At 38.8% G+C, this 25,434-nt stretch overlaps 1 protein-coding gene and 1 long non-coding RNA gene across 4 annotated transcripts in view; one reads left to right on the forward strand and one right to left on the reverse strand.

Moving 5' to 3' along the window:
* Positions 1-696: 696 nt before the first annotated feature.
* On the reverse strand, positions 697-6,650 carry obi1 (ORC ubiquitin ligase 1). The gene is made up of 6 exons (XM_015027922.1): positions 6,468-6,650; positions 6,145-6,280; positions 4,353-4,444; positions 3,190-3,411; positions 2,976-3,064; positions 697-2,433 (listed from the first exon to the last, which is right to left on the reverse strand). The coding sequence occupies exons 1-6, from the start codon at positions 6,537-6,539 to the stop codon at positions 1,053-1,055; spliced, it is 1,992 nt and encodes a 663-aa protein (XP_014883408.1). The 5' UTR covers positions 6,540-6,650; the 3' UTR covers positions 697-1,052.
* LOC106944715 (uncharacterized) overlaps positions 1,562-25,434 on the forward strand; it is a 39,903-nt gene continuing 16,030 nt past the window's right edge. For 2 of the 3 annotated variants that reach the window (XR_001424403.1, XR_001424402.1), the window contains exons 1-3: positions 1,562-1,649; positions 13,611-13,757; positions 14,303-14,623. This is a non-coding gene — a long non-coding RNA (uncharacterized LOC106944715). The remainder of the gene's footprint in view (positions 1,650-13,610; positions 13,758-14,302; positions 14,624-25,434) is intronic. The other variant, XR_001424404.1, reaches the window with a different exon arrangement.

The following is a 25,434-nucleotide window of genomic DNA, read 5'->3' on the forward strand; positions in this document are numbered from 1 at the left end:
ATCTGAGACAGAAAAGTAACATTTCGTGAAATCACATCAGAATATTCAGCCTATTCTGGTTTTCTTTTTTTAACCACTATTAAGGACATCCAGTTATATTGGTAAAGTTTCCAATCCAGGTGGCAGCGGCGTTCTTTTTCACCCCTAATTAAAAGAAAATGGGGAGCACCACCTGATCATTAAGGCCCATCATTGCCAGATGAGTGCAAAACAAATTGATTTAATACATCACCAAACCTTGCACCGGTCTTTATCTAAATTAATTAATCGCAATGAATTAACACTTCATTAATTCAAACCACAATGGTTATCCAATTAAAATTTCATGCAGTGATTAGAGGTATGTGAAATATACACGGCACCGTTAAATTTGCATAATAAATAAGGCGGCTCGCTGCTGCTGTGTGTGAGGTCTCTAATGTGTGTCCTTACGAGGTTCTTGTCGACATGAACAGGCTGTGCCGTTTCCATTTTTAATAGCAATGTATTAATAATTGTGACAGCTTAAGGTATTGCAAGTCATATGCGGTAAAAAAAAAAAAATGTTGGAATGTCACTACAAAACAGAGGACCATCACTGTTGAACAGGAGCCACACCAGGTGCTCAAGGCAGCAGAAATGCAGAAACGTACACAGTTTTCATACTTTTTTTTTTTGCTTTGCATTACTTCTTTATTTCCTAACAATTTTTTTTTTTGTAGCATTTCAGTGTTTCAAGATAATCTTGATTTATTTTTTTTTTTGTTATTAAACAATGATCTGAGTTGGTTAATAGCGGAAAACTACACACAAGTAGGCTGCAAATAAGTCTGATAAAAGTCCCAGCACAAAACAAGACACTTCTGTACACACCTGTTGGAGTTAGTAGTATGTTACAAGCTGAAAGTATGCTTTATGTTAATCGAGTTGCTAAGAGACCTACAACCCCACTTTACACAAAGTACCCTCAGTGTTGTTCTAGCTTAATTCATTTAACACTACACAACAAAAATATAATAACTTACACCCTAAAAGGATGAAATGTGGTTTTGTAAATTCAGTTTTCAATGCCATTACATGAGCTTTGAAAGTTTGGTGGGGCTGCTTGTGTTGAAGGGACTGTGTGACTTTCTCTTTATTGGCTGGCAACCGTTCAGTGCACTTCTGTCTCTTGTTGTGTTCACAGGCTTACTACTAGTGCAGCCAGAGGAGAATGGAGGGTTCACATGATCCTGATCCTGGTGTTGGGTTTCTGGACTGAGGGAGTCAGAGGGAGCAGTCTTAATCTCATCCAGACGATCAAACAGCAAGTCAAACGACATTTCTTCAGTCAGGGAAGACCCTGTACGCTCTGCAGAGCCAGAAACGTGGGCACCATTCATCCCGTCCGACACCTGAGTGGCAAAGCTTTCCTTGTCAGAGCCTGTTGGAGCAACGCTGACATTCAAATCACTATCCTTGTTAGTGTCTGTACACTGGTTCTTATTCTCCTCTGGAATCGCAGGTTTGCCGTTATTGTCGGACAAGGTGTCAGGGCAGGTTTGCTGCTCTGGGACAAGAGTGTTATCCAAGTCTATGTGAGGGGAGGAAGCCAAGGAGAACTGGGATCCCCGGCTACTGGAGCTTTCTCCATCATGCATCATGGAGTCCAACTCTGATATTTTGTCCAGGTAAGCTGCATCCATAGATGCCTCACTGGACATTTGTAAACTGTCAGGCTCCTCTCTGATAAGAGTAGCAGATGTAGCTCCCTTTGCTAAGTTTTCTTTACTTGGACCTGGGTGTGACATGTCCCGCAAACCTGATCTCTGCCAGGAGCCCCAGAAGTCAGATTTGGAGGATTCCATTTCCGTTTGATATAAGCCTTTAGGAAACTTTTCCAGGCTGTTGATTTTTTTCTCCAAGGCTATGCTAGTCTTGCCCTGGCTAGCATATTCTTCGAAATCGAGCCTTCTCAGATGAGAGATGGGTTTAAATGCAACTTTCTTCTCACGGATGCCAGGGCTTCTCAGGGTCAGAGAGCGGAAAGCAGTGGATGGGGTGGTGGGCAAGAAGTCAGAGGAAATGCTTTCAGAGTCCTCGTTCTTCTTCTCTCCAGGCATATTTCTGTTAAACTCTTTGTGATCTGCTGGCGGCACGAACACCAAACTGTAATTCTGTGAAAATGGTCGACACTCCGCTTCCGGATTGCTGCAGATGGAGCTTCTCTCGTTGTCGCTCAAGCTTCTCATCATCATACTGATATTTTGTTGCTGTAGGAGAACGTCGGCCGTGCCTTTGTTAGTCCCAAGAGCTTCTTGTGTCTCAAGCTGTCTGCTCTCAGACTTCCTGACACGAGATTCCAGGTCCTCGATGTACTGGTCGCTGCGATCAAGAGCGCGTTTCAGGTGATCGACGTCGCGCTCGTACTGCTGAATCTTAGCTTCCAGGGCTGCCACCGTGAAGCGGCCAAACCTAAGAACAGACCAGTTAGTCATGAAATGACAACAAACAAGTAAAAATGACAATTAGTTGAATCGTAACCTGTTTTAATTGGTCTTTGCTATTTCAAAACAGATTTTCTTACAATCTAGCAACTACGAAACACGCATAATAGATATGCAAAGGTAAAATTTAAACATTTTGAAATAAAAAGAACATGACTGTCTACAGGCCATCTTTTTCAAACTTAAAGTAAACCTGATCTCTCTTAGAGGCCAGACTTATTTGTTTTTATTGATGAAACTGTCTAACGCTCATGTTTGTCGACAGAAACCCAATCCAATACTCTTCCTCCCCTTTTGTAAATCAAGGTTGAGGTTTATAAAATATTTCAAGTAGAAGAAAACAAAAGATTGCATTTGAACATGACATTGAATATTTCAGAGAAAAAGAAAATGTTCTCAAATTGAAACTCATTAATTTAAAGATGGAAGAAAACTTTTGAAAATGGGGGGCAAAAAAAGTCATGGTATACAAAAAAAAGTGATGGTAAGAAACACCAAAACATTACTTACTTCTGAGGAGACCTGCTTGCCACCTCTGCTTTCAGTCTCATGTTCTCTTGCACAAGGTCAACATTTTGAGATCGCAAAGTCTTATTTGCCTGAGGAACACATTAATATATGTATTTATTGGCATCGAAAAAGTTCAACAAAATCAACATTAATTGTACAATAAAACGCATTCTGGACATGCTTGGCCCGTTTAATAGTAACAGCTACAGATTACCTCTCTCATCTTGTCCATGTCCTGTTTTATCTTATCACACACATCTGTGGCAGCTTGGAGTTTGTTTTTCCATTCCTCCACCACAAACAGCGACACTCTCTTGTCATCTCGCTGCTCTGTGTTGAGGTTGCACGGGAGCAAAGCAGTCTTAAGTTGGTCTTCCAGATTTAGATTTTTTGATTTTAGCTCCTCGTTTTCTCTGATGAGTCCGTCAATCTCTTCCTGTCAAAAAGAGATTTTATTTATCTGAAAGCAGGACTTCAATTGTTGACATCTAAACCATATCAAGGTTAAAAAATATATACATATGTTGGGGCAAAAAGAATAAAACATGGGAAAGGTCTATTTCTTCTGGATGGAGTATTTTTTGTTGATTTGGATGAATGCTTCGGTTCAAGTTATGCTAAAAATTTAGCAAAATTAAAAAGTCAGTCAGTTAGTTTGGAAATGATGAACATTTTATCCAGCTTGACTCACTGACTAAATGTAACCCCAAAGCAGGACTCTGCCACCACCACAATCTGCAGATCTTCCGGCCTGTTATGTTCACCACTCATATGTTGTCAGATTGGTAAAGGCCATCTTTAATGTTGTAGAAAACGTTCTTCTCCTGAGTGACGCCTTTGCACATTAGTGCAATCATTTAAATCTTACTTAAACTCAATAAATGACTTTATCTAGAGTATGCAAACAGGTGAGAAATGCTTGAAGAAAAGCTGAAGCTTATGTTAGGTTCAGATTCACTATAAAATTATGCAACATAGCTATTTCTGGTTGTTTATATTTTTTCCCTCAGATGTTTTTAATGCGAAACAATTTAATTCTTTGAAAAAATGCAACACGAAAAAGGTGTCCATTACATTCCTATAAGTACATTGCATGTTCAATTATTTTGAGTGGTGAGTGTGTTTAGGTTTGAGGAAGTGGACAGGAAATGACACGCCCAGCAAAGGACATCTTTAAGTACCTACAACAACTAAAAAAGTTTATGACTATCTGACTTATTACTTTAATGTTGGTTCTCTATAGCCAACTGACTTTATGAGTATCTGCTCCATAGTACTCCACTTAAAAAAACTCAGCAGTAATCCTATATATGGCACTCTTTTCAATATCTTCACCGACACTAAAATAAAACCTAAAAGGAATCTATATTTGACAACCTCATACTCTCGTAGAAGCAGTTCTCCTCTGGTTTTCCTCAGACATTTCCTCGTAGAGGGGCTCTCGCTGTAATCGCCGTCATTTGTCCCTCCTGTGGGGAGGAACAAAACAGAGTGCAGTAAAAGATGAGCTGTGATATTAAAGAAGAATTAAAATATCAGCTTTCAGCATTTCCAGGAAGAATTTCTACCAGAGATTAACTAGAAACTCCACACCTCTATTTGATAAATGCAACTTTCAAACAGGATTCTGAGCATTGCCATTTTGGAAATGTCTTCCTCACAGCTGAGTAATGGATCTGACTTCAATATGGTGACAACTCAAAGCTTTTGATCAGTCCTTTATAGCATATAGCTGAATTTAGTCCACTTTAAACTGTTAATTCTCAGCTCTAAAGTATAGTTTTAACAAGCTTTTAACAAGCAACAAGTCTAATCGTATATAATCGTATAGATATCAAAACTGACTTCTGTAAACAAGGCCTGGATTCTAAAGAGCACAACGCAGAAGCAGAACACTGATTTATGGCTGGATATTTATTTTTTATTTGAGAACAAAAACTCTTATACACTCTTCCTTCACAGACATAGTAGTTATTTGATTTGCACAATCAAAAATAACAAGGTTGGTTTAGCAGAAAATTAACTTTGTTTTTTCTCCAACTCAAAAGTTATCACACATACTGTAGCTGGTGATGTCTTAAATAACTGCTTTTTATTGCTAATCTTGGTAAGCTTGAGGGTAAGCACAAACAAACAAGGGTTAGGGATGCACTGATATAAAAAATTTGAGACAAATATCAATATCCAATATCGCTGTGATGGCTAATAATCAGTATTTATCAATATATACCATCCTTTCGATGCCTTAAAAAAGTGATCTCACAATCCTACACTGCATCAGTCACATGACCAAACAAACACCACATGACCAACACTAACCCCTCCCCCTTAAGAAATAAAGGGCAAGAAGATGGAAATAAATATTGGTTGTTATATCAGCCCAATTTTATAAATCAGACCGATATTAAGATGTTAAAAATATAATAGCTGCCAATACTGATGTTGGTGCCAAAATTTTGTGCATCCCTAATTAAACTCACCATTTTTTTTCTACAAGACACAGACACTTAAGATGTCCAACATTCATCTGTGCTCCTGTAGCCTGGTTAGCTTATGGATTGTGTAAGAAAAGCACAGCTTTGAGTTTAGTCCATCTCAAGCTTTAAGCTGCAGTGCCGCATGTAAAGAATGATGTTCTGTAAAGCACCAGAGCTGGTCGATGCTGAACTTTATTTTATTTCTCATACTGGTTTGCAACTAAAAAGCCAGGAAGCACTCAAGATTGTCACAGAGTCCGGAAAACCAGGTCTGGTAACTACGGAGAAACAGAACAGAATTTGGAAAATATTTGTAGTTTCACACATTTTCAGCCAAGCCCATTGTCTAAGCTGGTATCATTTTGGTTGTCTAAACTTCCACCCTTTCTTTATGATTTAAGGAGGTTCCATATTTAATGTCTGACTACTGCTGAAACAATAAATCCAAAGCAAACATATGTATTTATGACGTAGAACTTGCGTAAAAGGGCCCGATCACTCTTTAAATTTGCCTACAAAAGTGTGAAATTCCTACAAAACTGTGCAGATATCCTGTGGACCATCGATGACTCTCCTAATCTAGTTGTTTATGGAAAAACTGCCTTATAGACACTATTTTTAAATATGCGCTCATGTTTGGTTAGGCATCGCATTCGTCTTGGTTTGTGTCAGTGTGCGGTGTAGCCACGCACCGATGATTTCCCTGCACGGGTTCTCGGCTGTGATGGGCACTCTGCAGGTGGGACACTGGTTGGCTTTCTTTAACCACATCTCCATGCAGCACGAGCAGAACACGTGGTGATTGGCGCAGATGACGGGCTGCTTGACCTGCAGAAGCAAACCTGAGTGAGTTATATCTAGACTAGGCCTGGCAAAGATTATGAGAAACCTATTGACACTGCAAAGGACGGCGTCGCAAAGCTGAACTGGTTTGTTACTAAGAAACCGTCTGTTCCGTGTGAACGCAGTTCTAACAAACAGATGGTGAGTTTGTTAAAAAGCGTAACGCTGTTACCTTTCCGAGACATATCTGACACGAAATTGGCAGAGTTAGAGAGAGGGTCGATGTCTGGTAGATATGAGCCATATTTCCAGAGAACACTGCGCAGAGAGGAAGGGACTTCCTTTGAGGCGGTACAAAGTTTCAAATTAGGAAACCCGCTGTTCCGCCCGCCGACTCTGAAAACTACGGAAAGCGTCAACGGCCTAAAAGGAGTCTACAAACATGTTTATATGAAAATCTTTTGTGGATGTAGGGTGATTAAACCGAATGTGATGTTTAAAAACAAATATGTAAAGATTAGTAAGACAGTTTTTTCACCGCTAGCATAGGTCTTGCTAGCGTTTATACCACAAACCCTTTTATACTACTCTCGTATAAAAGGGTTTGCGTTAGAGTATGGGAATTGCGGCTTGTTTTGGAGATCCGAATACTGTGGCTCATCTCACCAGCCAGATCTCGCTCCGTCACCTCCTAAAGGATTCTGCGCGCATTTGTGTATAAGGCTGATGCATAGAATAGACTACTGCTCAAACTAATCAACAAAATAAATGTTTGTTTTTTTGTTTTGTTTTTTTTTTAATCAACAATAGTTAACTAGTTCAAAAAGTGAAACTCAAATAGATTCATTACAGTGCTCTATAAACATCTGTTCATGTCCATTTATATTTTTACACCCTAATGCAGTCTGTCAAAAGATAATACTACATGAATATTTTTTTAGATTTAAATGCATAATATTGTAGCCTGTGTAATCATAAAAAATAACTGACTTGGCAGTTCAGTCATTGGCTCACCCTACTAGGTGGGTAAACCACAAAGGGAGCTGACTGTTCACAGAGTGCTGTATGCCAGCATATTGGAAAGTTGAGTGAAAGAGATAGACTTAATAACTACGGACTGAATAGGATTTGAAACAATCATCATTACGAGTAATGGAGTTGCGATAACTGGACTGTCACTTGAGTCAGCGCTCCAAGGCCCACCACTCACAGACGTATCCAAGATATGGGCTACAACTAGCCGGGCGTTGCCTTCCTGTGCAATTCCACTTGATTAAAATATCACTTACAGCACAGTCTGGGCTTTTTCCCATTTGCTCGGATTCCTCTGGTAGACTTTCTACTTTCTATTTAGTGAACAGAAGAAGTTGTGGATCTTCTAAAGTTTTGCTTACTTTAAATTTAAAAGTCAGAAAAACTAAATTTGCACTTTCCAAATCAGAACATCAGAGCTTCCTAATCTGTCTTCCTCAAAATTGAATAGTTATGCCAAAACTGAATATGGATTATGTGCTAAAAATGTCACTATGTTGTTTTCATAGGTGTTCACATGTCAATCATGGGTTGATATATCACAGCTTAATTTGTTTGATCTTAGCTGTTATACTTGATTCCTTAACTAATATTGCTGCCATCATTTCAACTTCATTCAAGCGGTATTGCCAATATATGTTATCTGGAGCTCTTAATTTTATTCCTAAACATTTAAATTGCATTTCTTGATGGGATTTTTTTTATATATCAATTGTAACAGTATTCCTTTTATTTCAATAGAAGGAAATTTAAAAATATTCCTCTTTGTCTTTGTTCTATCGATAGTTATATACAGTGGTTATTTTTACAGATTTTAACATTGTCTGTAGTTTTATATCCCACTATCCACAAATGAAAATAAATAGCTTTTCGCTTCCCTTTTTCCAGCTGACATATTCCCTTTGTAGTCTAACTTGTCATTTATAGTATTTCTGTGCTACTTGGTGTTCAGTAATATAGTAGGTTTATTTAATCTCATGTTTGACACATAGTTGATGAGAGCCAGGAAACTAAATTAGCAGTAGCTGTAAATCTAAGCGCAGACTTACCAACCCGGTGGGCTAACAAGCCATAACAAGAGAGCTGTAATATAATTTAACACTTTTGTGTGTATATCGAGATGGAAAAAAAGCATAATCAATAGGCTTAGTGCTATAAATACAGAAAGATATTGAATATTGAAGCTTAAAATACCAGGAGCTTTTATATATTATGCATTCGCTGATGAGTAATAACTTTCTCAGCGATAAATAAGCTGCGAGCTTGAAAGTGATCAGACTGCATGTGTTGGTAATGTGTTCTTCTAATGGTCTTTATTTAAAACTAGATTAAATAATACAAAATGTTATGTTACGTTACGCTTCGTCCATGCATGTCAGCATTTTCCATTTAAAAAACTTGACAATCTGTTCTTGTGGTCTCTGTGTTATTAATTGTATTGTTCCACTTGAGTTGAGATTTAAAAGGTGCTGAACTTGGGAGGGAAAAAGTTTGTTCTTGAAGTTGCAATGCACTCACAGTTCAGTATAAATAGGACTGCAAATGCACACAGAAACTACCACTACGGTGAAAAAGTCAGTTGATGAAGTTAATAAAAGTGCTGAACTCACCATAAATACGTCACCGAGACATGTTAAACAGTGGGATTTGCTTGTCACAAGATACACAGAAAACACCTAGAAAATAAATACATTAGCAGATTCCCATCATCATATAAATATTCTCTTCTCATAAGCCAGTAAATCTATTTATCAAGACAAAAGTCGTTCAGATATATAAATAGAAAAAATATATATTTTAAACGTGTAATTTGGTTTGTAGTCATTGTATTTTTTGGGGGAAAAAGAAACAATATAACACAGACCAATATCTAACTTGATATGACCTGTATCATTTAATCTTTTAAAGTCCCACCTCATAAAAACTATCATATATTACTTCGCATGTCATTGTCTCAGATGAAAATGATTGAATTTATGAATATCTATTAAGAGTGGCCTAATATTAGCATAAATCCCACTAAAAATATTTCAAATTACATCAGTACCAGAGTTTAACCCTGTAGGGCCATTACTCATGCCTGGGGTTACACGTCCTGCGCTTCGTCGTATCTAAAACCAGGACATCTTCTCGGGATCTAATATGATTACAATTGACTGAGTGCAAAATAACCTTGTACACTGATCCCAGATTAAAAACATCACCAGTACTTGTTGGACTGTTTTCAATGGTTTATTAAATGGATCATAAGCCAGCAGTTGTTCCTACTCATTTTTCATATCCAAAGTGGTTTTATGCGATGCTCTTCAGAGTAAACGTCCACAATGAATAAGGTTGGATAAATTACAGAGAATATTGAAATTTTACTGCAATTTATTTGGCAATATTCTGTGTCACTGCTCGCTGTTTGGTTATAATGAGGCGATATTAATGTATACAGACCTTTGAAACACCATGAAAGACAGTTGTCAAATATTTTTAGTCCCTATGTCTTATAAACTAAAATAAGCCATGTGAATGTCTGCCTTCATTTCACTACTGCAAATGACTTCAGAAAGCACCTAAAATACATGATGCCATCAGAAAAAAGAAAAAGGAAACTTTCCAGTTTACTCCAGTAAACCAACAGATGCCGCCTGAACTGGTAAATTAATTTATTCCGATGGTATGCCAGCGAAAATAAACAAATTTTGGCTGAAATAAGTCAAATAAGCATTGTTCTGCTGAGATTGCATTGCTTTGCAACAGGCCAGTCATTAATTGGAGACAGTCAATTAATCACAGCTGGTACAGATGGCTGCATCTATTGATCTTGTCCCGGTGCTTATTTTTCATCCCTAAATGACACCGATTGCCAGATTTGACCAGCATGTGTAATGGACAGTAAAGAACCAATGACCCGAGTGTCAGTCTTGTCGCTGGTCAGGATCTCGGCACCCTCCCCCTTCAAATAGCATCTTTACCATTTAGCTTGGAAAGGTTTAGATTGCCCTTAGAGCACAGCAGCGAAACTGTGCGCTCTTGTGCTCAGATGACCTTTTCTGTTTAAGGCTTAATCTCTGACAAATGCTTGCTTTAATTAGCCTGATACCCCCTGCCTGGACCACCATCCTGCACAGCCCTTCTCTCTCTCTCTCTGTCTCTCTCTCTCTCTCCTACATACACACAGCCCCCACCTGCCTCTGTGTGTCTGGCACTGTGAAAATCCTGCACAGTTTGAATTTTGGGGATTTTTCAGATTTGCAGACACAAGCATCAGCTGACATCTAAGGAGAGTAATGTTAAAACCATTGCTCTATATGAATACATCCTTGTTGAAGAATCATTTCCACCTTAAATGTCACATAACTCTGTACAATTCAACTGAAAAGGAAACAAATCTGTCTGAGGGAAATAAACAAATAAATGAATAAAATAACAATGATAATAAAAATCTAAATAAAATGCTTCAAAAGTTGTTTAAATGAGTGTGCAAGCCTTAGTATTTTGTTTACCCACCTTTTGACTTAATTTAACTCCACTTTGCCTTGCTTAGCTCTCTCCAGGTGAATCCATGTTATTTTCTGCAAGATTTAGTTCTGAACTTTGACTTGGCCATTCCCAAACTTTAGTTTTCTTCTGATTGAGACATATTTTTGTTGTGTCAGGTGCATATTCTGCCGTTATTTCATGTTAACTAAAAATACTTTTTATCATAAGCTTCATAGCCGACACCTACAGCAAAGGTTTTGAGTCAAAACTGAGTGGTCTTAAGAGTTATTAATGATTTCATCCACATTGATAATAAATTTAGTTCCCTCTGAAAGAAAATAAGCCAGGATCATGATGCTGCGACCAGCATATATCATATATTATATGGTAATTTCAGACTTGCCTAGTTCCACAACGTTTTAGTGTATTTTTGGCTGCCCTAAACATTTTATTTGAAATAAAAGGCTTCTGTCTTTTATTCCTACTGCTTAGTGCTGACCTATTGAGAATCCAGGAGTCTGTTGTCACACAACCTGTGATTACCAGGCAGTCCAGTTATTTCAGTGTTACCGTCAGCCTCTTGGCAACTTCATGACCAGTTTCTAGTTTCAACAATTATGGGGGGAATGTCCTGTTTTTCCCAATGTCACTGTTGTTCTTTTCTCTCCACTGAAATCCTTATACAGCTGTTGGAATCAAATGAACAAACTTTAGCAAAATCTTGCTGTAGCTGACCTTTATTTCAGGTAAATCAGACTCTAATTGTGGTGTGTACCCTATAACACTGAATGCTGAAATAAAATCAGGAAGTTGTTCAACAAGCAACTAGTTTAAGGGTGTGTTTATTTACTGTACCATTTTTCCAACCTATGATTTCTACCTGAAGGATTTGTTTTCACTGAAGGTGTTAAAGGTTTGGAGATAATTTGTCTTGGTCTCTATTTTTTAAGGCTTCAGATATTTTAACAAACTGGGGCCGAATTCAGTTGATTGATAGAGCTGAGAAATGTAATCTTGAGAATATTACACAAAATTATAAATTGGAAGGTTTAGGGTAACATGTAATAGTAACCTCCATAGCTCATGTGTTTTATTTTTTGTATTATTTCAAGAAGGACCTAGTGGCTTAAAGTAAAACATATTAAGTTGGAAATGATGTTTACTGAAATGATGTTATAATTACAATCTAGCATCCTGGCCACGCTCTGCTCATGTTTCATTGTTGCTTAAATTCAATCTTTTCAAAGGTTCCTGCTTCACCCACATCCTGCAGCAGATCTTGCATTTTTCTTCTCTGCAGAATAGCAAACAGAAGTAAAAGAGATGCATGGCTACAAATCCCTGTTTTATTGGAAAGGAGCCTAATTATTAGGATGTAAGTCAAGCCGTGACTTGAGGGGCCGACTCCTCCTTGCTTTATATTTATCCCCTCCTCTGCAGCTACGGCAGCATTGCCACCATCACCACCAGCAGAGCGTGGCGCTTTTATTACATCGCCCACAGGCAGGTTCAGCCCTGTCACATTCACACACAAACTCGCGAGCGCGCGTACACACACACACACACACACACACAGACGCGCACGCTCACACAAATTCACAAAGCCTGCAGGACCGGCAGCCAGTTGAGTCCCCTCCACAGCAGTTAGCAGAGTTACCCCACGTCCCAGTGCTGCCACACACAGACCCTTGGGACAGCAGAGGGAGGGAGTGGGTATTATGGTAATACTAGAGCCTGCTGCTCCCTTCCCCTCTCCTGCAGCACAGCTGGGAAGGACCATCATTACAAGTATTGTAGCAATCTGTTTAAGAGAGACACATTGGAGGGTTTGGGTGACAGAGAGAGGATGAGTGCTGCGTACATAGATCACATAAAAATGATTAAAATGTGTGTGAGGGGACCTGGAACAAAATGCAAAACTTGTTATGAACACCTTATATCAAATCTACTGTCAAAATGGCCTGTTGTAAATCTCTATTTTCCCCTTTTTTACTTTTTTATTTTATTAAAGGTTTCTCGAGCTGGTCATATCTCAAGACGGGGGGCCTGTGGCACATAAGGAATAAATAGGACATAAAGTACTTGAATCTCTAATGCCTCATATAGCTTTACGAATCTATATTGTAGTGTGTCACAAGCTGGAAATCCATTAGAAAAAGACAAATTGCACAGCCTTACCAGTTATGCCGAAGCCCTGCTTTTTTTTTTTTTTTTTGTCAAATGACCCCAATTTTGTGCAAAAAAAAAAATCTTTAACTCTGTAATTTTGTCACACATTAAGTGAAAAAGAAATACCTACAGAGAGCTTTTCGGATATTGATGACTTAAGACGGAAAACTTCCCTGAGCTCACAGCAGAGCTTCAGTGCTGTTGTAAATTTGCACGTTGTCTCAGATTGATCCCGATGCATCAACAAATTCTCCGACAGTATTTAGGTGTGGGATTAGACCTTCGGCAGGATTGCCAATCTCTCACTGTCAGATTACGCCGCTCGTAGCCATCCATCTGCGTGTCGCATATCAGGGCAAATGAGAAGACTGCGAGTCAGAATCTTCCTCACTCTCAATCATCGTCACAGCCATTTTTAGGAAACAGGGATATCCATTACATCGCCTCCCCCCCTCCCCTCCACCTTCTCCTCCTCCTTCGTGTTCTATTTTCAGATCAGCTTTAAACAGAAAGTTCAACTGATAAAGCACGCACGCACAGAGGTGAAGGGTTATTTAATATTCTGAGGATGAACTATTAAAAATGCATATTATCTCATTATTCTTGCTGCTAGATAAATGGAAACTTATATATGCTAGACAGAAAATTGATCTGGTTTCTTCTTCTTCTTCTTTTTGTTCTTCTTCTTCTTGTGACCTAACAGGGAGCACTGGAAGAGGGGAGAAGGGTGGGAGGAGAGTGGTCTTTTTGAAAACTGCATCGATGCACTAATGCACTGAAACCTGAGCTCTTATTGGATCTGAAGGGCAGCATGAGACAGCCATCCTCCAGCATCTACCCCTGTTTAAAGGTGAGGTTTAAAGGCAAGTATATAACTGCTTGGTCTATTAGAGACTTATGTGAACATGCATTTAAAGTATGTTTTCTTTATTTTTTTTTTTTTATTTTTTTTTGTAAAAATATCCACTCTCAGGGTCGGTGAAATATTGTTCAACGGAGACTTTTGTCACCAGACCCCCCCCCCCCCCCCCCCCCCCCGCCACAGTCGCTCACACGTACACACTCACACACTCCAGGAGGCCTTATTAATTATTTGTACCCACTTGACTTCATATTGTGCTTCCAGTGGCTTGGTCAAAGATTATAATTACCACATCCCTGTTTGTATCATTTTCCATCTCCTGTGCTTTTAGTGCAGTATTACTCCTCTTGTCCCTCACTCCCTCTCTTCCTCCCTCTCTCCCCGTATACACAAGACCAAAAGTGCAGGCACATCATTTATTGATAAGACAAAAAGAATGTAATGAAATTATCAATGTTCTTGAATTAATTATGAACATGATTAAGAAAGCTAAAATCTCAGGAGCCAGTCTCTCATTACCCATTCACTCTTAGGGATTGCTTTCATTCAGAGAAGGAGAGGCGAAAAAGCCTTCCAGCAGAGCCCAGTCCGGCTCAGCTCGTCTCCCCGTGTGCCCGTCTGTCTCGTCTCTGCTGAGGCCAGCTGACCGGTCCTGTCGGGCTGACCGGCCACCTGCCAGACCGGCGGCTCTCCTGCACCAGCGCTGGGTGGACCGCGATGCAGGCGGGAGCAGCCGACTGCCCGGTGGCCTCTGACATTTGCTATGGGGAAGAGGGGATGCGCTCAGCCCTCTTGTTCTGCTGCTGCGATCGAGCTTCAGGGTCCTGACCTGCCTGTGAAAGGAAACAGTCGAGGTAAGTGAGACTTGTCACACTTTTAGGCAGACCTGAGTTGCTTAGATTTTAGAAAACCACTGTGCAGTTTTCAGCTTCTCAAAAATACTTGGAATTTTGTGTTTTGGACAATTGTTTCTGTCGCTCTATCTGTTTTGCTTACTAATTAAAAAATAGTTATATTTTCTACCACCATGTAAAACTCTTAAGACGAATGAGTTACTGATTTCCTACATATATGTGGAGATAGTGTGTGACACAACAAAACAAATAAAAAAACATATATATATAAACTAGAATTGTGCCTATTTTGTTCCAAATTATTTTTTCATAAGAGAGTAGTAGAATGGAAATTTACTCTGCAATTCATTCTACCAAGAGAAATTGTTTTGGTTTATTGCACAAACATCTTGAGTCAGTTTTGAATTAACTTGAGATCTGAAAAAAATATATATATTTTATTTTCAGCTGCCCAGATTGTAAATTTGTCAATTTTAGTGCTAATTTGACAATTTTGCATCGCTCTTTCATTCATTTCATCCCTCTATAAACGAATTACTGATTTCAGAGATGATTCATTTATATTCAGCGAGTCTTGGCTTCAGTCTGGTGCTTCTTTCTCTCAGTCACATGGAAGAGCTTGTTGGACAACACTCCCAAAAGTATCCAGAGTTTGAAAGGAAGTCACCGTCTCTTTTCTGTTCATGCCTTCACTGCTGAGAACTCTCTGGCTTTCTCGACACGTACACGCTCTCAAACACATGCCTGAATGCAAACAAAGATGAGTAGACACAGACAGATGAATCTGTGTGTCATTTCACCTCCTGGTGCAAGAAGAACATAGTCTTGCTCGCACTCGCAGGAGAACACGCTACAGTGTGTTAATTTTTACATATAATCAACCGCTTTACCTTGCTAATTTGCCATAACCTATCTTTCTTCTTTTTCTTTTGGTAAAAATAAAAACCTCTCTCTTATTCATAATTTTAAAGTACACAGTTTTGTCTGTCTTGATTATGATTTCCTTGTTTCTCCTTCAGTATCTAGGAAAGAAAAGCTCTACAATAAAGTGAGAGAAATCTCAGGGGTTAATGGCAATCCTCCTTGTCCTAGAGATTGATCCAAGTATTGGATCGCACATAAAGCTGCAGTTACTGGATATTACCCTCCTGCTATCGGCCTGCAGTGATGGCCTGGATAAGAAGTGCTTACCAAAGAGGATGCTCCTTCAGGGCAGATACGGTTTCCCAGCCCTCTGGGAACAACAACCACATGCCTGCTGCTTGCTCAGGAACTTTCTAAGCTCATCGAGTAAATCCAGGGGCCTTATCAAGTTACTGGCCTACTGAACTGCTCAAAAAATGTTTATACCTCTTTAGATTTTGAACTGCAAAGGGGAAGGGCCAGCAATTAAGCAGCCCCTGCGTTTCACAGATAAGCACACTGATCGTTTGGCTCAGGTTTTATGTCAGGTGAGATGGATGGATCTCGGATTCAGTCCTGGCGAGAATGCAGGTTCATAGTCTGTTGCTGACTTTAAAAAAGTTTACTTTTCATTTTGACACGTTATTGTTTTTGCTTTTAACTCTTTAAAGAGGCATGCTTCATGACACTGTGCTCAAAGCACCCTCCTCTGTATTCCCTCTAGTGGGTTTTTCCACAAAGTGTAGCAGGGATTAGTTGAATCCAGATCTTTGCCAAGCTGGGCAGATCCACACACGAGCATCTGCTGCATGTCTCTCTGTAGTATTACCCACGAAGCACCTGGCTCATGCCACACAGCAGCTACTAGAGCCCAGATGGCAGCTAAGCAGGCTAATTATTTCAACACAAAACTCTGGTGTCCCATACCGGCACTGTGGAGCCACTTTGGCACACTTGCTTTTTCTGTGCCCACTTCTGCTGGAGAGGAACTCTGCCATGAAACTATAAAGATGTCAAGCGGGTAATCATGAACAGGGACAGGCCTCAGTGCAGTACTTGACATCCAGATGTATATATTTGGTTGTTGGTGAGCCCCCCCCTCCCCCTTTAGAGCTACAGAGACATGCACATGATGATGGTGTGTTGTTTTGTCCCTTTGCTCATTGGTACAAAACTGACAAACAGCAGATTTGACATCAACTCACACTGGAAAAGAATCCAGTTTAGATCCATTTGGTTTTATGTATGTTTGTAACCGCGACTCTTTTCTTTTACTATCTAACTGGGACTTTATGCAGTTAAGAAGTGCATAACTGTGGTGTGGAGGAGAAAGAAAACATGTTTTTTTCAAACTTTTAAGCAAATTATGATCTGAAAAGTGTGGCGTGTGTTTGTATTTACTCCCCCCCATGAGGAAAACATTTACAGCTGCAAGTCGTTTGGGGCAGGTTTCTACCAGATTAGCACATCTAGAGATCAAAATGTTTGCTTATTCTTTATGCAAGCTGGCTCAAATTCAAAGGAAGAGCATCTGTGAAAATATGCTTGAAGCCTTGCCATAAAATTTAATTTAGACTTAAGCTTTGACTAGGCCATTTCAATCCATGCTTTCATCTAAACTATTTTAATGTACCTTTTTCAGCAAGTTTAGAGCGCAGTTTCTAACATGGTTTCTTCTTTGATTGTCCTGCATTGAAAAGCATTGGAGTTCCTATGAAGTCTGACCAGCTTCCCTTTCCCTGCAAACACAAATCCATTTCCACACATGACACTACCACCACTACGCTTCACCATGGGGATAGTGTGCTCAGAGTGAAGTACAGTGTAAGGTATTGTACAACAGATAACATTTTCATGTAGGTCAAAAAGTTTTACTGTGGTCTCATCTTGCCAGAACACCAAAGTGGCTCTAATATGAGGGTTTTTTGGCAAATTCCCATTGGGACTTTATGTGGCTTTATGCCACCACTCCACTCTTCTATAAAGGTCTGGTTGTATAGTGCATGAATAGTATTTGACCTGTCAATAGACTCTCCCACCTGAGCTGCTTATCTCTGCAGCTCCTCTAAGGTTGCTATGGACATCTTAGCTGCTTGTCTCCTTGCCTGACTTTCCAGTTTAGGTGGACAGACATGTCTTGGCTGGTTTATCATTTGCACCAAGCTACAATTGTCCAATTATGTTCAACAACTTTCTGCCTGACCTGTCGGTTGTGTTCACTGGTCTTCATAATTGTTCCTTGGCGTTCCCTAAGAGACTTCAGAGAGCAGATTTTACTGGGGTTAGATCACACACTGGTGAATTGTGTTTAGTTATCGTGTGGCTTCTAAGTGCATTTAGTTGTACTGTATGTCATTTAGGGGCCTCAAGGTAAAAGGGACAGTTACAACATGCTCAGTGCCCTTTTTCAGGTTTTCATTTGTAACAAGAAAAGGCAAAATAATCTACAATTATTCTTTGATTTCGTTATGCTTATTTAGTGTCAGTCTGTAACATATAATAACCAATAAAATATACAGAGGTTGGAGGTAGTTATGTGACAAAATGCAAAAAAAGTTCGAATTTTACGACGCAGTGCACAGGAAGCCTCTTTATTGCTTTCTGTTTTATTTCTGTGAACTACAGAAATAAAAATATAGTAATAAGCAGGTTCTTTCTTTCTTTCTCTTGCTTCTTTCTCCCTGTTTTCTTTCTCTCTTCCTGTTTTACTGACTGGCCCCCGCAGCTTTTATGGTAGTTCCTGCTTGTAGTGTTTCGGCTGTTTCTAATCCAATGATAACCCCAAACTACTTCAGGTGTGGCTCAAGCTGGGCTTGAACCAAATTATGCCTATTGGTCCAATAACATCACATTGCTCACATCTTTATCTGACATCAGAAGCTGCAAGTTTCTCCCTGCATCCTCTCTGAGGCTGGTGATGAAGTGTGGTCATTAGGGCCCATCTTCTGCATCCACGACCACATCACAAGAAGAATTGCTTGTACTTGATAAAGCTGGCACATAAGGGAAGGAGGTGCAGCGCCCACAGCGATAACCTACTGACTCCAGCATTAAAGACTCCACCACAGGGAGGTAGGATATATCGTGATCTATTGGCTCCTATTAGAGAAATGTATTATTTTCTCTAGCTTGTGTGTTTTGTACTCCTGTAGCTCTGTGTGCTGGCATGAGGAATGTACTGTACCTGTGTGAAAGAAGTACAGACCTTGTAGCAATAATCTTCTAAATTTGAATCCAATTAGGCTTCAAATTTCTGACGCATAGAAATATTGTGCAACATGGCTATTGCAATCGTATACAGCCCACTATAAACTATACTAATCTGTAAAGACATTCCACAGTAAACCACCTAGCTTTCATAAACTTCACTAAAATGGAGCAATTTACATAAATATTCAGTTTCATAATTTAGTAAATAAATCAATGTTATATTAATAAGCAGTGCTGGGTTTTGGGATGTCCGGTGGCTCCTCACTTTGAATGACAAACTGAACGATAGGAAGGAAAAGTAAAACTAAAACTTTGTGAGAAACTCACACAAGACTTGCCATAAATAACAAAGCATGCAATACCTCCCCCCCCCCAAAAGATACATAAAAAATATAAAAATACAAAAATTGTATATACCAACTCAATGTGACTAGTAGTTTGCAGTTTTTTTTTCTAGTTCCTCTCTGGGTGTCTCAGCTTCTTCAGGCTCTTCAGCTTCTGGGATAAAAGTTGTGAAATGGACTTGATCCACCAATCTCAAATGAAATTTGAAAACGTTTGGGCCACATGGCGCTATTCAAGAAATAATTTTGTACCAGTATTTTTAAAATGGGGGGCAGACCTGCATGTAGACAAATAACCCATGATGTAGATAAAACTGTATCTCAAGTTTAACACATTGATAACTACTTAAAGTTAACTAATCATAGATTATTTTAAGCAGATTTGCTAAATTTGTAAAGTATCAAATTCCTTTAAGGAGAAGCAAATATGCAAATATGGGGGGGGAAAAAACTTGTTCTTGCCATATTTGAAGATCTTCAGACAGAACCCTTCAAGCGTAACTCTTCTGGGTCATAAAACATTTAAATGTTGGCGACTCTAGACACCTTTGGCATAGGGTGAGAGGTTGTTGTGGCTAAATGTAAAAGTTTAGTCAGGACATTTTAAAGGGCCTTTGCGAAAGCAGCTAAATGTGAGTGAAAGCTCAGTTCCTAGGTGTTTGTGTACCCTACAAATATTCACAAAGATGTCTGCTGCCACAGACTATTTCAGTACCTTATGATGCAGATGTTAACTGTTGGCTGTTAGTAGATGCTCATTTGCAGGATGACCAGTCCCTTACCAGTCACATAAACAAGAGGAAACTATTTTCTGTACTCAAACTAAGGAACAAATTAGCTGAAATAAAGCAATAAAGGACGTAATTTGTCCCAGTACAGTTCTATCTCATCCACTCACCCTCCTCCTCCTCTTTCCCTCTCCCTGATGTGTATCCCATCTGCTTTGGGGACCTCTCCCCAGCATGCAGGAGCAGGATAAGCACACCATTTCCCTGTCAATACTTTGCTATTAGCCTCCGCAGATCCATATATCACTGGGCTGTAGGCTATGAATGGTGTAGGGTGTTCTTGTTATCTGAATGGCCAAGGCTGAGGGTCTCCCGTCTTGCCCTGTTCTTTGATTTATCCAGCCAGTGGGTTAATGAGAAATGGAGGCTGGACCTTCAGTCTTAGCCTTAGGGGAGGGTAAGCATGTGCACATAAATGTATGGCTGGAGTGACAAAGGACTGCATGGCATGTCCTAATGTTCGCAAAAATATTCCAGTTTCCCAAACAGTTGTCGCTTGTTGAGAAGGAGAGAGCAGGTGTGAACCTCCTGCAGTTTCCTGGTCATTAGAGAACATGATCTTCACATAAACCAACTTTTGTGTTGACTTACAGGGATGCAACAAATATGTTTAGTGTCTGCTGGACAAATTCAACCCTGAGATTTACAATGACTCAATTATTGGCTATTACTTTATAAAACCAGCTCTTCAATTTGGCCAAATTTCTATAACATTTAACAAGCACTGCTAAGCTGGGGTCTTTCCAAGGCAAGTTCAGAAAAGTAAATGTGTGGCAGATTTACTTCAACTTTAAGGCTCATTGTTCACGATTTGGGTGGATTTTCTATTTAACGTCAGCCATTTTATCAATTTTGGAATATTGAACACAGAATATAAACTCAGCTTTTAAATGGGAAATTTCCATCTGTTTTCATCATCAAGAGTCCCTCAGTATTGAAAAACAACGTAATTTGTAGATCTATTTCACATTACTTTTATTAAGAAGTTCTTAGCACCTAGCAGAAAACCCTACAACCCTCTTAAAGGCGACAGTGGAGTTAGTCTTTCAATAAATGATGGTGTTGGAGACTTAAATAGAAGCAGAATTCCTCTTTTTATTCTCCACTAGTCTGGAGCAAACGTTCAGAAAACTGAAACACTGAGGTCCTTTGAATCAAAACTAAAAACACATCTGTTTAGAGTTGCCTTTGATTGAAAACAACTGGAACATTGATTAATCCATTTTTTTTATCATTACTCTTCTTGATGATTTTGATGATGGCACTGCTTGTTTCATAATTGCTTTTTGTGTTACATTTTTGCCGTGTAAGGCACTGGGAACTGCCTTTGTGCTGAAATGTGCTACACAAATACACGTGACTTGACTTGTACTGTACAATCTCAGAGCAACTCTGCTGTGGTGAAGGAAAAGAAAGCATTGATCTCATGGTGGTTCTTAGTATGAACGCTAACACTTTGTATTCTGTTTCTTTACAGTCATAAGCAAAATGTGGCACAAATATGGTAAATAATGATGAAACAGTCTTGTGTTGCTTTTCAGCACTTCCATGCGTCAGTGATTTACATTGCCTGTTACTTCAATGAGTTGTGACCTGCAGATATTTGGCCCCAATCCAAGAAGAAACTGTCTAATGAGCAACTGTGTCAGTGTCTCTAACAAGTCGCTCTCAGCGGTCTGCCTGTGCATTTTGCAGCGTGTGTGTGCGTGTGTGTGTGCTCGTGTTTGGAGGCAACAGAAATTCTCAGCGTTGCTCACATCCAAGCACAACAGGGGAAGACAAACCACTGCCAGATAAATGTCCTACTTAACTATTACACTGTAGTGCAGTTCAAGAAGTACTCACTCCTCCCCTTGTTTCTCTTTTAAATGCGCACACAAACACCTTCCTTGGAAATATCTAACATATGGTTGCATGCTTCTTGCTTGTATCCCAGGGCCAGTTTCCCAGCTGGTTCCCTGAAAGGAAAAAAGGAGGAAAAATAGAAGAGCATCATATTGGAAAAGCAATGAAAACGAGACACATAAAGAGATCAAAAGAATAAAAAATAATAATAATGACAGCAATAACGAGTGAGAGAAATAATGGAAGAAAGCGATAGAGAAAAAAGTAGATGAAGGAATTGGTTTTATGCGTCCAGTTCATTCGCAGAGCGTGCATCACAGGTTCGGACTGTTAAGTACCTGATAATTAGTTTGCCTTCAAGGCATCAGCCATCATGGTTCTACATCAACTAAACAGGCCCTATTGGGGTTGACAGTTTTGCTGTGTGATTTCCACACAGATGGAGCAACGTCCTGGAAGGAAAAACACAGGAATATATAGCTGAAATAAGAAAATGTGTTGGTAGCGTCAAGCTTTTTTCTGTTTTAAAATAGGCACGTCTTGTTGTACCCTAAGCTCTGTCTTATTTAAATGTACCATGACTCCATGGATGTATTATTTTTCATTTTCCACTTTACACCTGTGGTTGTTTCTTGCTGTTGCAGGTCATTTGAACATGTTGCCTCTGCATTTGATTTGATGAGGCCATATTTTCTGGTTGTTATCTTTCTCATATTTGCATCTTAGTTGCTCCTGAACTGACTCTAAAATCTGGATGTTATGTGATACAAGACAAAAAATGGACACAATTGTATATAAAGGGCAAACTTGACAGCTGTGCACTGTTAGCAAAATCCATTTTCAAATACCAGAAGCTATTGGAGGGAAAATATGCTAGGCAGCAAGATGAAGCGCTGGTCTTTAAAGGTACAGCTCAGTCAATTACTATATAATCGGAGAGTTAATTTATTCCAGTAATTCACATCTATTCCTTACACAGAGTGGTATATTTACAGCAGTTATTTCTACAAATTTTGATTATCTTAGCTTACAGCTAATAAATATCCAAAATTCAGTTTCTCAGAAAACGTAATTAGATACATAAGAATAAGTTTTTATTAAAACACCAATAGTATGGTTTGGCGACTTTATTGTGCATGCAGTCATGGAGAAAATGTCTTACTTGACCGATATACTGACAGACAGTCATCAGACAGACAGACATTAAGCCACAAAGGCCATTACTACACAAGTGCTATACCAAGAATGTCCATGAAAAGTTAAGTGGAAGAAAAAACTATGGCATCTATGTGACATACCACATAACTGCAGTGCAAAAAGAGGCTTGACCCAATATCGGATGCATACACTGCACAGTACATAGAGATACAATTTCACCATTTCAATACAGTGAGAATACTGGATTGAAATTCCTCTTTTTTTGTTGGTTTGAAATAATATATTGTTGTGTTTCATTAGCTGTAAGCCATAATTGTTGAAATTAGTAGAAATAAATACAACAGAAATTACATTTATTGAATTAGATGAGGGACAAAAATTTACTTTTTGATAATACTACTGTATATGCATATGTTAGTAAATTTAATTTACAAATACAATTTATTTTAGCAGTTTTTGTGAAACAACAGCCTGACTGAAGATATGTGTAACTTTCCTCTAAACACAATATGCTAAAAGATTGAGATTTCCTGGGAATCTGTTCTTAAGGCAAAGCTGCTCTGTAAAATTACAGCCACTCTCTTACCTGTGACAGAGTTTAGAGGAACAAAAGAAGTTCCTTCTAAAGAGTAAAACTATCAGATGTTTGAAGCAGGACCAAGACCAAAGCAGATTCTGTGACATTTTGAAAACTGTTTCAGTATATAAGGTTTACAGCAGGTATTTACTCAATCACTTGTCACTTTTCATGTAGATGAAAAGTAATGTAGGACAATAATTAATTAATATATATATATATATATATATATATATATATATATATATATATATATATATATATATATATATATATATATATACTATATAAAAAACAAGATATAAAAATTGTTTCTTTATTCTGACCACTGTCTGCAAATATGTCCTTCTCATAGCTTTGCAGATCCCCACTTCAGAAAATCTGAACTGTCCCTTTAACTGATTAGATTTTAAAGATCATAGAGATTTCTACTATTGATCTCTGCACAGAAGTCCACCTCATAGAAATATGCTAATTGAATACCTTCAACTGAGGCAAGCATCTCACACAAAACACCCAAGGCAGGCATAATTACTTCCCAGCAACCATACAGAATTAGTTCATATTGTAATTTGACACATCTGGGAGCTGAAAAAAAAAAAAATCAATTTCACACATTGATGCTAATAACTCAACAGCCCTGCAGACATCATCGTTATTGCTGATCTGCATTAACAAACAAAGTTGTGCGAGGCCTCATCGCCTTCTGCCTTGAAAGAGTTAACGTGTACCTCCACCTCAGCATTCATCATGTTTCTCAGTAACCAGATCATAGCTTCAATCAAAGGGAAGATGAGATAGTAGTCTATTAATCTCCCATATTAAGCAGATCCATTTGTGAAAGCAAACGGCCCGGAGAGGCCATCCTTTTCACTTGTTGTCTCTAAATCTGATTAGCAAGTATAACGACATGTTGCTGAGGGTCACAGGAGATATAGATTGGCTCTGCCTGCATCTCCACTCTCGCGCTGTGGCGCTCGTGGAATGAACAAATTCATTTTCAAGAACTCCTGGGGATTCCTGTTGTAGACACCTTGTATATTAGACGAGCACAATGAAGGGGGATGGGCGTCATCTGTAGTGTTTTCATTTGTGCAATACAGTTTTGTTTAGATGAAACTTATTTCATCTAAATACCCCAACTCCTAACACATTATAAATCTGAAACCAGATATTTGCATATTGCATAACAAGTCATCACTTTCTGAAAAATAAAGAATAAACTAGTTTACAAACACATTTGTACAACATTACTAGGCATTTTTTTTTAAAAATTAAAAGCCCAGATGATAATGTCCTTACTTTTGAAACGTGTAATTGATTGATTCACAAATTCCGAGTTACACAGAGGCAACAGGCAAAACATAAAGCACCCTGCTTCATTGTGTGACATTATGGGGAAAAATTGGCCTTGAAAAGCAATTAGCCAAAACATCTGGAAGAGAATTTTCACACTGAGCCAGAACTTACAGTTCACTGAAAGCATCATGTTTCTCATCAAACAATTATACGCAGGTATAAATGGCATTGAAATGTCCAACATCATGTAGTTCAAGAAGGAGACTGGTTCTTTACCCCTGAGATGAGGAGTCACTAGTTGTGTTTCCATCGACCATTTAAATTGTGCAAACTGGAATTATGAAAATAAATTTGACAGAAGGAGAAAAAAGATTTATACAGTGTATGTAGATACCTGGTTTCAACTGTGTACAGTATAAATTAAAAACAACAAAATGCTGTGCAGATGGGCCTTTGCTTAAGCCTCACACTTGTTAATCTTACAAAAGAAGACAGACATAAATGGAATATATGTACAATCTTTTCTGGACAGACCGACTGTCCAGCTGCTGGTCTAAATAAAAGAGCAGACGTTCTATTAGTTAATCTGAATGGCCTTGACCGTATTACCTCTCAAGCAATCAAGTATTTAGATTTTTTCAGGTAATGTCAATGAAATGGATAAAGCCTAAAAACTCTTTTTTTTTT

Source organism: Poecilia latipinna, unplaced genomic scaffold (genome assembly GCF_001443285.1).
Source record: "Poecilia latipinna isolate Pla-1442-1.1 unplaced genomic scaffold, P_latipinna-1.0 Scaffold110, whole genome shotgun sequence".
In the NCBI taxonomy this organism is placed as follows: Eukaryota; Metazoa; Chordata; class Actinopteri; order Cyprinodontiformes; family Poeciliidae; genus Poecilia; species Poecilia latipinna.

Bases quoted from the DNA above. Each gene is read 5' to 3' on its own strand.
- obi1 (XM_015027922.1), bottom strand. From the start codon at position 6,539: ATGGCTCATATCTACCAGACATCGACCCTCTCTCTAACTCTGCCAATT. The intron at 3,065-3,189 runs GTAATCTGTAGC...TGTGTTCCTCAG, and splicing joins ACATGGACAAGATGAGAGAG to GCAAATAAGACTTTGCGATC. The intron at 2,434-2,975 runs GTAAGTAATGTT...GTCTGTTCTTAG, and splicing joins GCAAGCAGGTCTCCTCAGAA to GTTTGGCCGCTTCACGGTGG.